Genomic DNA, 15,234 nt, shown 5'->3' on the forward strand with positions numbered 1-15,234 from the left:
TTCACGTTTCATCAGAATCATGGGAATTTATTACATCAGCATTTGCAGCAAAAACAGAGTTTAAAATTTCAGAGGTGACCGTCCTCTGTCATTCCACCCCTCCCCTCTCGCCGTGCCACCTCCAACATGGCCGACAAACCGCACAGCAAAAAACCATCAACGCTGAGTCAACTCCTCAAAGTCTTTTAAAGTCGACCGTCGCCACTGCTGCCTCGATGATTTGGTGTTTTGTGAAAAGAAATTTAAAAAAAAAAACAACAAACTCTTTTCCCCTCCAGAATCGGTGCTGTTCAATATAATCCCACAATGCACCTGGGCGGGCGGGCTCAAGACTGGCCTTGTAGGGACTGGTCGGCCTCGTTAAGCTCGTTAGCCTCAGTCTGGGTGTGGAGGTTGGGGGGAAGGAGGGAGACACAAAGCAGCAGCAGCCACAAATCAGAGCAGAGAACAAGAAAGAGTAGTAACACAACGTTGTAGCTGAAGAACAGGCACGTTGGAATACTGAGTGTGTGTGTGTGTGTGTGTGTGTGTGTGTGTGTGTGTGTGTGTGTGTGTGTGTGTGTGTGTGAAATGTGGTCTAAACTATCACTGTTTACAACAGTGGAAAAAACTGTTCGTTTCTCACAGAAAAACACTTTCACGTCTATTCGGTTTTTGTCGGTTGTTGTTGTTGTTTTTTTTTGTTTTTTTTAATAATTTTTTTGTCCCTCCGTTTTGCCGTCTCCTCGTCGTCATCGTCGTCGTCGTCGTGCGTGTTCGACTCCCCTCAGATGATCTCGAAGGTTTTCTTCAGCTCCATGATCAGCTGCCAGTCAGACTTCTGCATCTCGTCTCTGAACCAGTTCTTCAGCGCGTCGATGGACGCCCGCGTGATCTGAAACACACCAACACACCGACGACGTTAACGCCGACCGACAGACTGAAGCTAAAGATCTAGAAAATAACACAAAGCAATAACTACGTCTCTCTTTTATTCATGATTATTTATACTTTGATACTTTTTTCGATGGAGGAGGAGAAGAAGAAGAAGAAGAAGAAGAAGAAGAAGACGAAGAAGAAGAAGAAGAAGCAGCGACGCTCGCCGATAAAAACAAACTGCTCGTTTAGATTCTCTTCGTTAACGGGCGTGGCGTCGGAGGAGTTTTGCTTTCTCACCTTGCTGACGATGATGTCAGTGGCTTCAAAATGGCGGCCGTACATCTTGGGCGACTCTCCAGGAATGGGTTCGATCTTGATGCAGATCTCCTGACCTTTCTTGGCGCTCTCCACCGACTTATGGTTCACCTCGATACTGGTGACCACGCCGATGTCCACGAACTGAAATACACAGTTACTATGAGTACCAGCACAGAGACACACGTCATCATCATCATCATCATCATCATCCTCACCCCTTTGCTGGGGACGCAGAGCGGCGTTCCCTGTCGCAGGACGCCGGCGTCCACGTTGACGCCGATCACGATGGGATCTCTGGAGTTGAAGATGAACTGAGGAAGAACGCGGAGCTTCACGGGGAACACCGCCACGTGCCTGAACACACACACACACACACACACACACACACACACACACACACACACACACACACACACACAGACACACACACACACACACACACACACGTCCAACAAAACATCAGAACACGCCGCGTGTGTGTCTCCAGAATCAAATATGTGATGAACGACGTGTTTTCCTACTTGAACTCGTCTTGTTTGGCCTTCTTGTAGTCCTCTCTGTACTTGGTGAAGGCGTCGAACAGATGGTAGATGATCTCAGCCGAGAAGATGCGAACGCCCAGACTGTCGGCCATCTCCTGACTCTCCCTCTCCACCTTCACGTCGAACGCCAGGATCACCGCGTACCTGCCGGCAAAAAACACCACGAAAATGATATATTTATATATAATATTCTTTAGACTAAAACTGATTGATTGAGTAAATAACCGCCGAGTAGAAACAAGAGTAGAGGACGAGGACGGTGACGTACTGCATGTCGTGCTCCAGCATGGTCGACGCCTTCATCACATCCTTCTTATGAACGGGACCGATGTTGATACCAGCGTACTACACACACACGCACACACACGCAAACACACGCACACACACGCACACACACACACACACACACACACACACACACACAGATAGAGGTCAAAGGTCAGATGTGTTTAGAACAAACTTTGAGGCTGGAAATGTGTCAAATGACGGTTGAGTCAGCTTGATGTAGTTAAAGTATTGCAGTAAAAGTACATAAGTGTTATGAGCTTGATGTAGTTAAAGTATTGCAGTAAAAGTACATAAGTATTATGAGCTTGATGTAGTTAAAGTATTGCAGTAAAAGTACATAAGTATTATGAGCTTGATGTAGTAGAGTTGAAGTATAAACTCGAGTACATGTATTTAGTTACTTACGGGGACTTTGGAGGTCCGGAGGAACTCCAGTAGAGCCTCCAGTGATCCCAGTGTCGACGCCTGGACGTAAACTCCCTTCTCCTCCAGTTTGATGGAGCTCAGAGTCTGTTTGAGCTCCCGCACCAGTTCATCCTGAAAACCAGCAGCGGTCAGTGAACTGGGAATACGTGTGTGTGTGTGAGTGTGTGTGTGTGTGTGTGTGTGTGTGTCTGTCTTACCCTCAGGACGGGGACCTCGTCCTCCTTGTGAGCCACCAGCAGAGGGAGCCCCGCCAACGTCTTCTCCAGGTCTTTACCCAGAATCTTCACACCCTGAGCCGTCGACACCTCTTTGTGCTTCTCGTACTGGTTCTACACACGACCACCGATCAATAAACCAGTCAGTTAATCAATCAATACAACTGTAAACTTCACTAAACACTGAACTCCTTCATCAGCCAATCAGATCTTTGCGGCTCCACGGTTGCCGGGAAGAAAATGCTGCTTTCAGCTCTGTGATTGGTTGTCCAGTTATAATATTTCACAGAGAGCCGAGTGATTCAATTAACCAATCAGAACAGTATCTTCCCTCTAAACCAGCTTTGTTGTCGATACTTTATGATAAGCGGTGTGTTTCCCTCCAGTCTGGGAGACTCGAGGACAAACATCTGCAGCCGCAGGAGGGTCGAGATAAAAAGATGAATGAAGTCACGCCCAGCAGCCGTCGGCTGATAAACAACCAACAGTCCCTCAGACGAGACCGTCACATGACTCACAATAAGACACGTTTAAACATCCATCAGACTGGAATCATTTACCAAAGACCTTCAATCTTCTTCTTCTTCTTTTTGACTGTTTGTCATCTGTTTTCTCTGTATAATGACATCGTTTTCTTGTCGCTTTCTTTCCTGTTTATAGTTTATAGAACTACTGACAACATTGTTTATAATTTGTTGGTCTTCTGCAGATGATGACGTGGTTTGTAAAGGTTTTGTTAGTGTTTAATTGTTTTTATTGTTTTATTCTAATCTCAATGAGTCTTTAATCCTCATATTAAATGTCAGATATCATCACTGCAGCTCATTTCAGCTGCTTTATTGTTTCCCTCATTTTAAATTCAGTCTCAACATCTTCGTCTTTTTAATGTTTTTATCCACAATAGAGTCAAAGCTGAACGTCCAGGTTCTGTTAACATTAACATCTATAATTACACTAATAAATAAAGATCCAGCTTCAGTTTATATATTAATATTTATGTTTTCAGCACTCAGTCTTTACTCAGCACAGATCAGCTGCTGCACTTGTAGTTCTTTTAATGGGAGATGTAGTTTTATTTGTGCACATCATGAAAACTTTGTTTAACTTTGTTTAAATGTCTGACAGCAGCTGCTGCGGTGGAGCCGAGTGATCAGGAACTTTGTTTAACTTCGTCCTGAATCAACAGCAGTTTTCTAGTTTTTTCTTCTCATTAACAGTATTTTATGATAATAAAAGGTCAGTTTGTAGTTTCCTGCTCTTCACCTTGACTCTGAGCTCCTTCAGCGGCGGCGGCAGCAGCAGCCCTCTGATCTGCGTTACGATTGGTCCTTCCACGCCGGGTACGATGATGGTCTCTCCCTCCCGCAGACGCCCGTTAATCAGAATGACGTCTATCGTGGTTCCCATCCCGGGCAGCGCTTTGACCTGAACACACACACACGGACACACACACACACACACACACACGGACGGATCATCAGGAACGTTTCAGCCGCTCTCTGTGGAAGAAACGCGACGTGTTTACAGGAACTGTTTTACCTCCATGACTTGAGCCCGCAGCTCGTCGCAGTGAGCGAGCCGGCGAGCCAGCATGGACTGAGTGAGCTCGATCAGCAGCGCGATGAGGTTCCCCATCCCGTCGCCGCTGTGGGCCGAGGTGGGAACCAACGACACGAACGTCCGCGGGTCTTTGTTCTCGTAGAACAAGGCTGCGTTCAGACCCTGAGGGGCACACAAACAGTCGTTATGGCAACACGCATCGTTTCCCTAAAACCTGCTGCTATTATATTCTGTGCTGTGATTGGTTGATGGGTGATGATGTAATGACCTGCTGAGCGAACTCCACAATGACGGCTTTGGCTCTCTCATCGAACTCGTCCTTGGTGTTCTTCTTCTGCTTCTTCAGCGTCGCCACGACGTCCGTCTCCGGACTCTTCTTCCAGTCGTACAGACGGTCGATCTGACGACAAACAAAACAACAACAACATCAGAAAACAACAACAACAACAACAACAACAACAGCAGTGACAGGAGGGAGAAACACGTGGCGGCGGACAGGAAGCAGACCTTGTTGAGGGCGACGATGAACGGACACTTCTTCTCCTTCAGCAGGTTGATGGACTCCAGCGTCTGAGGCTCCAGACCGTGCATGATGTCGACCACCAGGATGGCGATGTCACACAGAGAGCTGCCTCTGTTCCTCAGGTTACTGACGACACAACCACACACACACACGCACGCACGCACGCACGCACGCACGCACGCACGCACGCACGCACACACACACACACACACACACACACACACACACACACACACACACACACACACACACACAACCACACGCACGCACGCACGCACGCACGCACGCACGCACGCACACACACACACACAACCACACACACACACACACACACGGTGTTACCGAGGACGCACACACACGCCAGGAAGTAACACACTCGTCCAGGTCAAACAGGTGCAGCTGGAGGTTCGGTGATAGTTGTGATTCATTTGGAATTAAATGAATTTGCTGCAATATTCAGGTGTTTTAAACGCTGATGAACTGGGACTTAAAGGTGATCGATATGTTATTGATAATCAATAATCGGGTATTGTATTGTTAGGTTGTGTGTTTTACCTGAAGGACTCGTGTCCTGGTGTGTCGATGATCAACATGCCGGGGATCTTGATGGATTCTTTGTCAAACTGTAAAAACAACACACGTGTTAATAAACAACAACACGGAGCTGATGTCATGGAGAGTGTGTGTGTGTGTGTTTGTGTGTGAGAGTGTGTGTGTGTGTGTTCGTACGTTTTTCACCATCCTGGTCTGCTCCTCGATCGTCTCTTTGGGGACGTTTGTGGCTCCGATCTGCTGCGTGATTCCTCCGGCCTCACCGTCCTGAACATGTGTGTGTCGCAGCTGCTCACAGAAAACACACAGACAACACACACACAACATACACACAACATACACACAACATACACACAACATACACACAACATACACACAACACACAACACACAGCAAACATACAGACAACGTACAGAAAACACATGGCAGGGTTACTTCAGTGATAAAACACAGTCAGACAGTAACTGCAACAGTCAGTCAACAGTCAGTAAACAGTAAATAAACAGTCAGTAAACAGTCAGTAAACAGTCAGTAAACAGTAAACAGTCGGTAAACAGTAAACAGCCAGTAAACAGCCAGTAAACAGTCGGTAAACAGTAAACAGTCGGTAAACAGTAAACAGCCAGTAAACAGTCAGTAAACAGTAAACAGCCAGTAAACAGTCAGTAAACAGTAAACAGTCAGTAAACAGTCAGTAAACAGTAAACAGTCAATAAACAGTCAGTAAACAGTAAACAGTCAATAAACAGTCAGTAAACAGTCAGTAAACAGTAAACAGTCAGTAAACAGTCAGTAAACAGTCAGTAAACAGTAAACAGTCAATAAACAGTCAGTAAACAGTCAGTAAACAGTAAACAGTCAATAAACAGTCAGTAAACAGTCAGTAAACAGTCAGTAAACAGTAAACAGTCAATAAACAGTCAGTAAACAGTAAATAAACAGTCAGTAAACAGTAAATAAACAGTCAGTAAACAGTAAATAAACAGTCAGTAAACAGTAAACAGTCAGTAAACAGTAAACAGTCGGTAAACAGTCAGTAAACAGTAAACAGTCAGTAAACAGTCAGTAAACAGTAAACAGTCGGTAAGCGGTGCGTACCTTGTCGAGGATCTTGGTCTTTCCCGTGTCGACGTGTCCGAGCACACACACCACCGGCGCTCTCAGTGTGTCCAGGTCGATGTTCTTCAGGTTCTCTGCTCTCCGTTTCTATGACAACACACAGAGGGCTGCGGTCAGAGACGGGCTGAACGCCGCGGAGCGCTCGCTCCTCTCTGTTTCCTGTCGCTCACCTCTATCCTCCTCTTGGCTCGGTCGTACAGCCGCTCCTCCTTCGTCCGCCCGTCGTCTTCCTCGCTCTCGCTGCTCTCGTCCTCGCTCGCCGGCCTCCTCTTCCCCGGACCCGCCGCCGCCACCTCCTTGGCCTCCTTCTCGTCGTCCTCGCCCTCCTCGCTTTCCTCCTCCTCCTCGTCTTCCTCCTCATCATCCTCGTCGTCCTCCTCCTCTTCCTCCTCCTCCTCGCTGCCGGCGGGCTGAGGCGGCGCGGCGGGCTCCTCCTTCACCTCGATGTGGACTTTCTTCAACTCTGACAAAAGACCACACAAACAGTTTTAATACTAAAAACACAGAACTCTTCATCTTCGGTTCTCGTCATCGGCGGTTTAAAGTCTGCGTCACCTTTCTCCTCGTCGCTGGCGATGGCCTCCCAGTCGTCCACGGCAACGTCTGGCTTCGCCTCTGCAGACGGAGACGAGGAAAAAAAAAACATGTTAAACTCGATAAAGATCTGTTGGGAAGAAAGAAAGAAGCGACGCTGGAAGACGCCTCTCACCTGGCTCTGCGGCCGGCGTCTCTGCCTCCGTCTCCATGGTGACGGGCTCTGGAGTCTCCGACATGGGCGACGTCACCTCTGACGTTTCTAAGAAAGGAGAGAACGTAAAACCAGTCAAGATTTTAGTCGCATAACTGGAAGCATTAATGAACTCAGGAGTTAACGAGCAGCGGCGCTAACGAGCAGCGGCGTGGTACCTTCAGGAGTTTGGGCGTTGGGCTTCTTCTTCCTCTTGTCTCCGTAAACGGGCTTCTTCTTTGGCATCGAGTCTTTGGATGGCACCTCAACACCTGAACACAGACACAAACACTCGTTAACTTTTCTACCTCGTTAGTCTCAACGTGTGAAACCAGATTGATTCTGTTTAATCGAGTCGACCTTCGTTAAGACAACAGAACATTCTTCCTCGTTATTTGGAGACACTGACACCAGTTTACCTTATTTACTCTTCGTTTCTGAGGAATCACAGCTGAAAATCTGCCGCCTGTTAAATTAATCACCAACTATTTTGATTATTGATTAATCATTTTTAGTCATTTTTAAAGAAAGAAAAGTTCAACTTCTCTGATTCAGCTTCTTAAATGTGAATATTTTCTGGTGTCTTTAGTCTCTCTGACAGTAAACTGAAGATCTTTGAGTTGTGGACAAAACAAAACATTTGATTCGTCGTCTTGGACATTTTTTTCTCCACCATTTTCTGACATTTTATTGACCAAACAACTAATCAATTAATGTAATTAATGTAATATTTAATGTAAGATCTAGAAAAGAAGCAATTACTCAATTTTAAGAACCAGGATCCATCAAATATTTGGCATTTTTTCTTGAAAAACTACTTAAAACAACTAATCAATTATTAAAATAGCTGCAAACAAGTTTTCTGTTGATCAACTAATCAATAATCTGTCGATAATCGACAGTCATACTTTTGTAAAAAGAGTGAAGAGTTTTTATTTCCTGCCTGGACAAAAACAAAGACAAAACCTGGTTTATTAACACGACTTTGACTCCTACAGTACATTGTGTCAATCAATCAATCAATCAATCAATCAATCAATCAATCGATCAATCAATCAATCAATCGATCAATCAATCGGGAGTCTCACCCTGAGCCTGCAGCAGCTTCAGCGTGGCCTCGGCCCGAGCTCGAGCCTCCCTCTGGGCTTTAGTGAGCAGCTTCCCCTCCTTCTTCAGACGCTCCTTCCTCTCCTTCTCCTTCTGCTTCTTCTTCTCCTTTCGCTCCTGCTCCAGTCGCTCCTAACGGGGGGGGGGGTCAGCCGAGAGGTCAAAGGTCAAGACTTACAGAGGAGGTCAAACAGAAACAAACGGAGGAGGTGCTCAGTGTCCTACCTGCTCCAGCCTCTGCTTCTCCATCTCCTCCAGCCTCTTCAGCCGCTCCTCTTCCTCCCTCTTGGCTCGCTCTTCCTCCTACAAACACAACCAACACCTTCTTACATCTGAAGACCGCAACTCCCAGCATGCCTCATTCACCGCCCACAATACCCACAATACCTCACCTCCTTCATCTTGGCCAGAGCTTCCTGCATGGCCTTCACCGTGGCCTTGCTGGGTCCCTTCTTCTTCTCCTTCTCCTCCTTCTCTCCCTTCTTCTTCTTCTTGTCTTTCTTCTTCTTGTCGCCCTCGGCCTCCTCTGCAGGAAGAAGAAGAAGAAGAAGTGGTGGTGTCAGATTTATTGATTACAGAGAGAAATGTTCAGTTTATTGAAAGGAAAAATAGTTTCTTTGTTTGAGGTTTTAGTTCTTTTTTATCAAACTTACATATAAATAATAAAATATAAACATTTAGATTATGTTGTTATATTGACGTCATTTAACCTCCGTAGCCTGTAAACGCAGCTACTCGTTTATTACTAGAAGGTAAATCTGACTCCAGACTGTAATATTCAATACGAGCGTCTGTGGTCACGACACAAATCAAACACTTCCCTCGACAGACATAAACAGGAAGTTAAATGAGGTTAAAGGTGAAGTGTTCGTATCTATGAGACGATGGCGGCGCTTTGTGCTCCTCAACACCCGAATACACCATCACCCCACACCTGCACCTCGTTTATATTGCTCACATTCTGCACTCTTTATCTCTTTATATTTTTATATTTGTCTTGTTTATTCTTTGTAAATATGTGTGATGCAACGACTCGCCGTCGTAGCTTCTACTTCCTGGTTCTGAGTGTCGTCAAACAGCGACGTCTCACTCTGTCTGAGGATTCGTCGTCCTGACTGACAGGCGACGCTTCATAAAGTCTGAGAGGTTTGATGAATACGAGCTATCAGCAGAGAAACGACTGAAGAAGGTCGATGAAACGTTTTTTCTTCTTCGTTCTAAAAAAACGCGTCACTGACAACTTTCGGCGAGTCACTTCCTGTCTGAGAAGATTCATAAATTCGGCTCCTGATACGAGAACGTTTCAGCTCTAACGGCCATCTTACCCTCTGCTGCTGGCTCCGCCCCTTCCTGTTCGTCCGCTGCTGCCGCCGCCGCCGCTGCTGCTGCTGCTGCTGCTGGCGCCGGCTGAGGGGGCGTGGCCTCTGCTGTCGTCTTCTCCGGCTCTTTCTTGACCTCCACGCTGGCGTCCTTCTCCTTCATCTTCTTCTGCCTCAGCCTCTCCTCCTCCTTCTTCTTCCTGTCTCTCTCCTTCTTCTCCGCCTTCTTCTGCGCCGCCGTCTTCATCTTGAAGCCGCCGCCGTCCTCCTCCTGCTGATCCTCCTCGTCCTCGCTCTCCGCCTTCGCCGCCTTGCCTTTGTTCTTCTTCTTCCTGTCTCGCCTGGAGGTGAACTCCTCCTCCTCCTCCTCGTCCGACTCGTCCTCCTTCCCTCCTCCTCCTCCTCCTCCTCCTCCTCTTCTCACGCCTTCATCTTCGTCCTGGTCGTCGTCGTCGTTGGAGCCTGATGTTTTTTTGCCTCCTTTCTTTGCTCCTTTGGTCTTGAGGCGAGAGCGGGAGGTGCTCTCCTCGTCGGAGTCGGAGGGAGGCGCAGCAGGAGGCGCCTGCAGGAGCACAGAGGAGGTTAATACATGACGCTGTTTAATGTATCAAAGCTGCAACAAGTCGTCAATCAGATCGATCAGTTAATCAGCAGAGTTTCTGCATCGTCACCTGATTAGATTCAAGACGTTTTAACGACACATTAAATTAAATTTCATCCGTTTTTCACCGTCAAACTGGTCAAAGAGACAAAAACATATAATTATTGATTGATTGATTGATTGATTGATTGACATTTCTGCCAGAACTTCACATCTGTTTTAACTCAGATGACTGACAGGAAACACATCGTCTCAGCTGCAGCATCAAACACAAACAGCTGATGTTACAGAAGGAAACAGGAAACATTCAACACCTCCAGACAGGAAGTTTAAGACGTCTTAAAACCTTTTAAGGTCTTTTATTTTGTTAAGGAACTGACTTTTATTCTGTAATCTCCTGAGACGTTTCTGATTTTCTTTGTCTTACATTTTAATAAATTGATTTTGTTTTGTTCTGATTGAAAAACAATCTGAAATTCAGACATTTTATGTTTATTTTCACTGTTTTCTGATGATTTATAGACCAAATAAAGTAACTTCCAATAATCAATAATGATGTTACTCATTAGTTGCAGCGTTAATTCTGTTAAATCTGTTCCAGTCTGACATCAACTACTGTGACGAGTCTTTTTAGGATTAAATACTTCAACCAGCAGTTAAAAATGACGACTCCATTAATCTATTGATTATCTTATTGATTAATCGATAAATTGTTTAGTCCATAAAATGTCTGCAAACATCTTTGTCACAGATGAACTCACCTTCTTCTTCTCTTTCTGCTTTCCGTTCCTCTCGTCATCGTCCTGACCTTCACCTTCGCCGCCGTCGTCACCCTCCTCCTCCTCCTCCTCGGGGCTGGCTCCTCCCCCCTTCTTCCCCTTCCTGGTCTTCTTCTTCTCGGGTTTGGGAGGCTCGACCACCTCCTCGTCCTCGGCGGCGTCTGTTTTCTGCACAGAGAGACGATGAAGAGAGACGATGAAGACGTTTATTTTACAAAAACTCTGATCATCAATAGTTCTGTTTCCTGTCTGGACAGGAAGACGGCGGACGAACACGTCTGTTTACCTTCGCTTTGCCTCCCTGAGCCTCCAGAGACAACTCCTCCAGCTCCTTCAGGATGTCGTCCTCACTGCAGGAGGAGAGACGGCGGGTTAGAAGACGACTCAAACACAAGATGAAGAATAAAAGAAAGAGGAAGAGAAGAAGAAGAAAAAACAAGAGTGTCGTACTCGAAGTCGTCCTTCTTGGCTCCTTTCTTCTTCTTCTTCCCTTTCGGCTCCTTGGAGGCTCCGGCTCCTTCGATCTCCGCCGCCAGAGCGTCGATGTCGATGCTGTCATCTTTGGCACTGAGGACGGATCAATAAATCAATCACTTTTTAAAATGAAGGACAGAGTGAAACGGTGACAGATCGTTCAGTTCCGCCTCTCGCTCACACAAAGATCAACTGTGTGTGTGTGAGTCAATGAAAAGCTGCTGACGCTCCGCTTTCTTCACAACCTTTTATTCTCCATCAGACCTCTGACACAGCCGGCACGCAGTACTTTTACTTATACTGGAGTACTTTTACTTCTAATGGAGTACTTTTACTGCATCTGTGTTTTACTTAAAGGATCTGAGTTCTTCTTCTGCTGCTGGTTTCAGCGTCTCTCATGTGTCATATGACAGTAAACTGAATATCTTTAAGGTTTCTGGACTGTCGTCAACATTTACTTACTGTTTTTATTAATTAATCAAGTTTTTTTATGTAAATTGATGAAGAAAAGATCAAATATATACTTCTATAATACTTCTACTTAAGTAGGACTTTTCATGCAGGACTTTTACTTGTTAAGGAGTATTTTTACATTGATGTATTAATACTTTTACTTAAAGGATCTGATCAGTTCTTCCACCTCTGTACATATAATAATAAAAGAGTTAATTCTGCTGTTTGTCATATGACAGTAAAGTGAAAACCTTTAAGGTTTTGGACTGTAGTGATCATTTCTTTGACTATTTTTAGACTTTTAATAGATTAAACAATGAATCGATGCATCAAGAGATCATTTAAAGATGAATCGATGAGGGAAAGTTGTTTAAACTTTATGAATTAAAGCAGGTGACTTTATTCATCTTTATTAAACTGCAACACAAGAGTTTCATAGAGTTTTGGTTTTAATCACTTAAAAGTAAATAATGATTCCGTTTCCAGTTGAGAGTTTTTTTGATGGTAAATCAATGAAGAAATAAAGAATAAAATCAGTTTGAACAGTGTGTAGTTTAATATTTTTACTTCAGTAGCATTATTTCATGCTTATGATGGAGTATTTCTACACTGCTGTACTGGCAGTATTGTATTATTATTATTATTATTACCTGTCAGTATGAATCTCAGGTGTGTTGGGACATAATTTAATAGATAAATAATGAGGTGAGCAGCTAACTAGCTCCGCAGTATTACATCAGCTTTACTAGCAGCTGTCAGTCACTAAGCGGACTCTTGTTCGCATTTAGCAACAAATTAACACGAGTCCAACTTAGCGCTGATTAAACAGAGTTTAATGGACGTTTTAAGCGGCTGTCAGGGTTAAATTTAACCCCACTTTGGAGCTTGTCGGACCTGAGAGGAGCTAACAGCCGGCTAATCAGGCTAACACCGACAAACACGAAGCTGTGACGGGGGTCCTACAGGTTCAGGTGAGCCCAGGTGAACCCCGCAGAAGTTTCGGCCTGCGTACGTGTTGCGTAATTGCCTTTAAACCGTTTCCGGGCTGTTTTAAACCCGCACCTGCACTCACGCGTCCGCTGACTCGTGGTTAGCATCAGCTAGCGCACCTAGCCGCTAAGCTAACGCAGCCACCAGCGGCGTCGGGGTTAGCGGGCCGGTGTTGCGGATTTTAACCGGGCAGGAAAGCTCGCTGCCGCCGGGTGTCGGTGTGGACAGCTGTCGCGGTGTTTTCTCTACCTGTCCTCTCCGGATTTCTTCTGTTTTTTGCCCATCCTGCCGCTGCGGGTGTCCGGTTCTCCGGTTCGCTCTCCGCTGCTGGCCGACACGGCTACACCGGACAAAGATCGTCTAGTTACTGTCACAGTGAGGAGGACTCACTCCGCTACTTTTCCTTCAAAGTTATTATTTTTTCTTTTCTTTATTTTTTATCGACACAGATGCATGAACACGTTAAGTTCCAACTGTTTTTATTTGTTTTTTATTTGTTTTTGGATCTGCTTATCTCTTGTATGACGTAGTATTCCTATTTTTATCAATACTATTATTGTTTTATCATCTTTTTTTAAAAAATCTTTCTATGATTTATTTAATTGTGGTAATTTTACATCACTGTCTCTTTAGGTTTTATTGTACGTAAAGCACTTTGTAAACATGGTTTTAAGAAAATGCTGTACAAATGAAGTTATTATTATTATTACTAATGTATATATGTCAAATCTAAAGTAATGTCTCTTTATTTATTAAAAATGTGATATCAAAATAAAAAAAAACACCATAAGTGTACAATTATAGAGCCCAAAGCAGGCAAATATCAGTATGAACGTATCTTTAATGGGATACAATAATAATAATAATCAAAAATAACATCAGATGATATTAGAATAAATACACTGCATTAAAGAAATAGAATAAAAAAACAGGAATAAAATGACTGAATGAGATTTTTAACTAAAATATATCTGTACAATATAAAAAAAATAAAATGTGATAAAAGACCAGTTATCACGTGTCACCAACGTTCCTGCAGTAAATTAGAGCAGCGTTTGGTTCCCGGAGGAAACAGCAGAGTGATGCCTCTTCTTTTTTTCTCTTTCTACTGAGCTCCTAGCAGCACGCATGGCTCTCCGGCAGCACTGCGCATGCGTCCTGTGACATGTTCGGTCTGAGGTTTTATAGTCATGTTTTTGATCAACAATTATATGATCGATAATAAATTAATCAACAGATTTTATTACTCTCGTTTCTTATCAGATGTTTTAATGTTTCACACTGACTTTAATTCTTGAATGTTCACTGTTTTCATGTTTTGTCACTAAAACGTGAAAATGTTAATAATTTTAACCACAATCATAAATAAAAATTCGACAATTATAAACTTTTTTTCCTCATTTGGAAAAAAGTTCCTGACATTGAACAGCGTAAACAAAATAGCTGTAAAAAAAATAAATAATAATAACATTCATACATATAGATGAAGAACCATCATTTAGAGTGTAATTTACACCCTGAAGGGTATTTAAAGGATCACTTTAAACTGATTTTCACAGACTTTTGTCCTCATGTATAAAATCATTAAATATTTTTAATATTTATAAGAAAAATGGAGGTAAATGCTGATTATTCATCAAAAAACTGCCTGAAGAAGACACGATAGGGCCGAAACGTTTAATTCAACACATTTAATTCCAATAAACTAAAAGAAACTTTAATAAAAAAGAAAGGAAATGGACTCCTGGTGTAGTTTGAGGTTTATTCAGCCCATGACAGACACCACAGCGTCACACAGGTTGTGCAGTCTGTGGTGCAGCTCGCCGCTCTCAGACCGCAGCAGCGCAGAAACACCTGCGGCCGTCCGGTGAGGACAGAACCGCTCTCCGACCAGCACGCCGCTCAGCTCGCCGCTCAGCCGCTGCGGCAGCCAGTCTGCAGGAACGTCCAGCTCGCAGCTCTCGATCACGCCGTTCTTCACCTCCATATGCAGCCGGGCGGAGCTGCGAGCTGATGATGCGACGTCTGTCAGGTCCAGGAGCGTCTGGACGCTGAATTTAGGCGTCTTCCCGAACGTCCACTCCCAACCACGCAGCTCTGTCGCCGCTCTGCTCAGACCAGGAAACGCAGACTCGTCAGCGGGGTTAACGAAGGTCGCCGCGGAGCAGAAGCCAAACTCTGAGGATGGAAAGATGAGAGCAATTAACTCTTCGTCACTCGCTGTCACATCTCCGACAGCAACATATTGACTTTGAACTCATCATCATCAGTCTCTCAGCATCCAGCAGGATATTAATTATGACCCTTCAGTCATAATTAATCTCTAAACCAAACGTCTGAACTTCAAATCTAATTAATAAAAGTGTGATTAATCATTAATGAA

The 15,234-nt window shown here is 44.4% G+C and overlaps 3 protein-coding genes across 7 annotated transcripts in view; 1 reads left to right on the plus strand and 2 right to left on the minus strand.

The window, feature by feature from the left end:
• eif5b (eukaryotic translation initiation factor 5B) lies at window positions 1-13,231 on the minus strand. Its single transcript, XM_044344444.1, has 26 exons — window positions 13,101-13,231; window positions 11,385-11,501; window positions 11,221-11,284; window positions 10,917-11,102; window positions 9,561-10,116; window positions 8,628-8,761; window positions 8,461-8,538; window positions 8,217-8,367; window positions 7,308-7,400; window positions 7,111-7,197; window positions 6,957-7,016; window positions 6,572-6,864; window positions 6,381-6,488; window positions 5,460-5,570; window positions 5,286-5,353; window positions 4,715-4,856; window positions 4,476-4,607; window positions 4,187-4,369; window positions 3,911-4,072; window positions 2,630-2,761; window positions 2,412-2,543; window positions 1,987-2,063; window positions 1,698-1,862; window positions 1,392-1,530; window positions 1,156-1,317; window positions 1-874 (listed from the first exon to the last, which is right to left on the minus strand). Exons 1-26 carry the CDS (start codon window positions 13,133-13,135, stop codon window positions 767-769), a joined length of 3,675 nt encoding a protein of 1,224 aa, XP_044200379.1. The 5' UTR covers window positions 13,136-13,231; the 3' UTR covers window positions 1-766.
• The window catches only part of LOC122976634, a 24,149-nt gene continuing 21,335 nt past the window's right edge, over window positions 12,421-15,234 (plus strand). The window contains exon 1 of the mRNA XM_044345213.1: window positions 12,421-12,832. The gene's annotated coding sequence lies outside the window, so the exon portion shown is untranslated. The remainder of the gene's footprint in view (window positions 12,833-15,234) is intronic.
• lipt1 (lipoyltransferase 1) overlaps window positions 14,600-15,234 on the minus strand; it is an 11,207-nt gene continuing 10,572 nt past the window's right edge. For all 5 annotated transcript variants that reach the window (XM_044344392.1, XM_044344389.1, XM_044344388.1 and 2 more), the window contains exon 4: window positions 14,600-15,029. In XM_044344392.1, the coding sequence (XP_044200327.1) occupies window positions 14,617-15,029 (413 nt within the window). In that variant the 3' untranslated portion in view covers window positions 14,600-14,616. The remainder of the gene's footprint in view (window positions 15,030-15,234) is intronic.

The sequence above is a fragment of the Thunnus albacares genome, chromosome 24, assembly GCF_914725855.1.
Source record: "Thunnus albacares chromosome 24, fThuAlb1.1, whole genome shotgun sequence".
NCBI classification, from domain to species: domain Eukaryota; kingdom Metazoa; phylum Chordata; class Actinopteri; order Scombriformes; family Scombridae; genus Thunnus; species Thunnus albacares.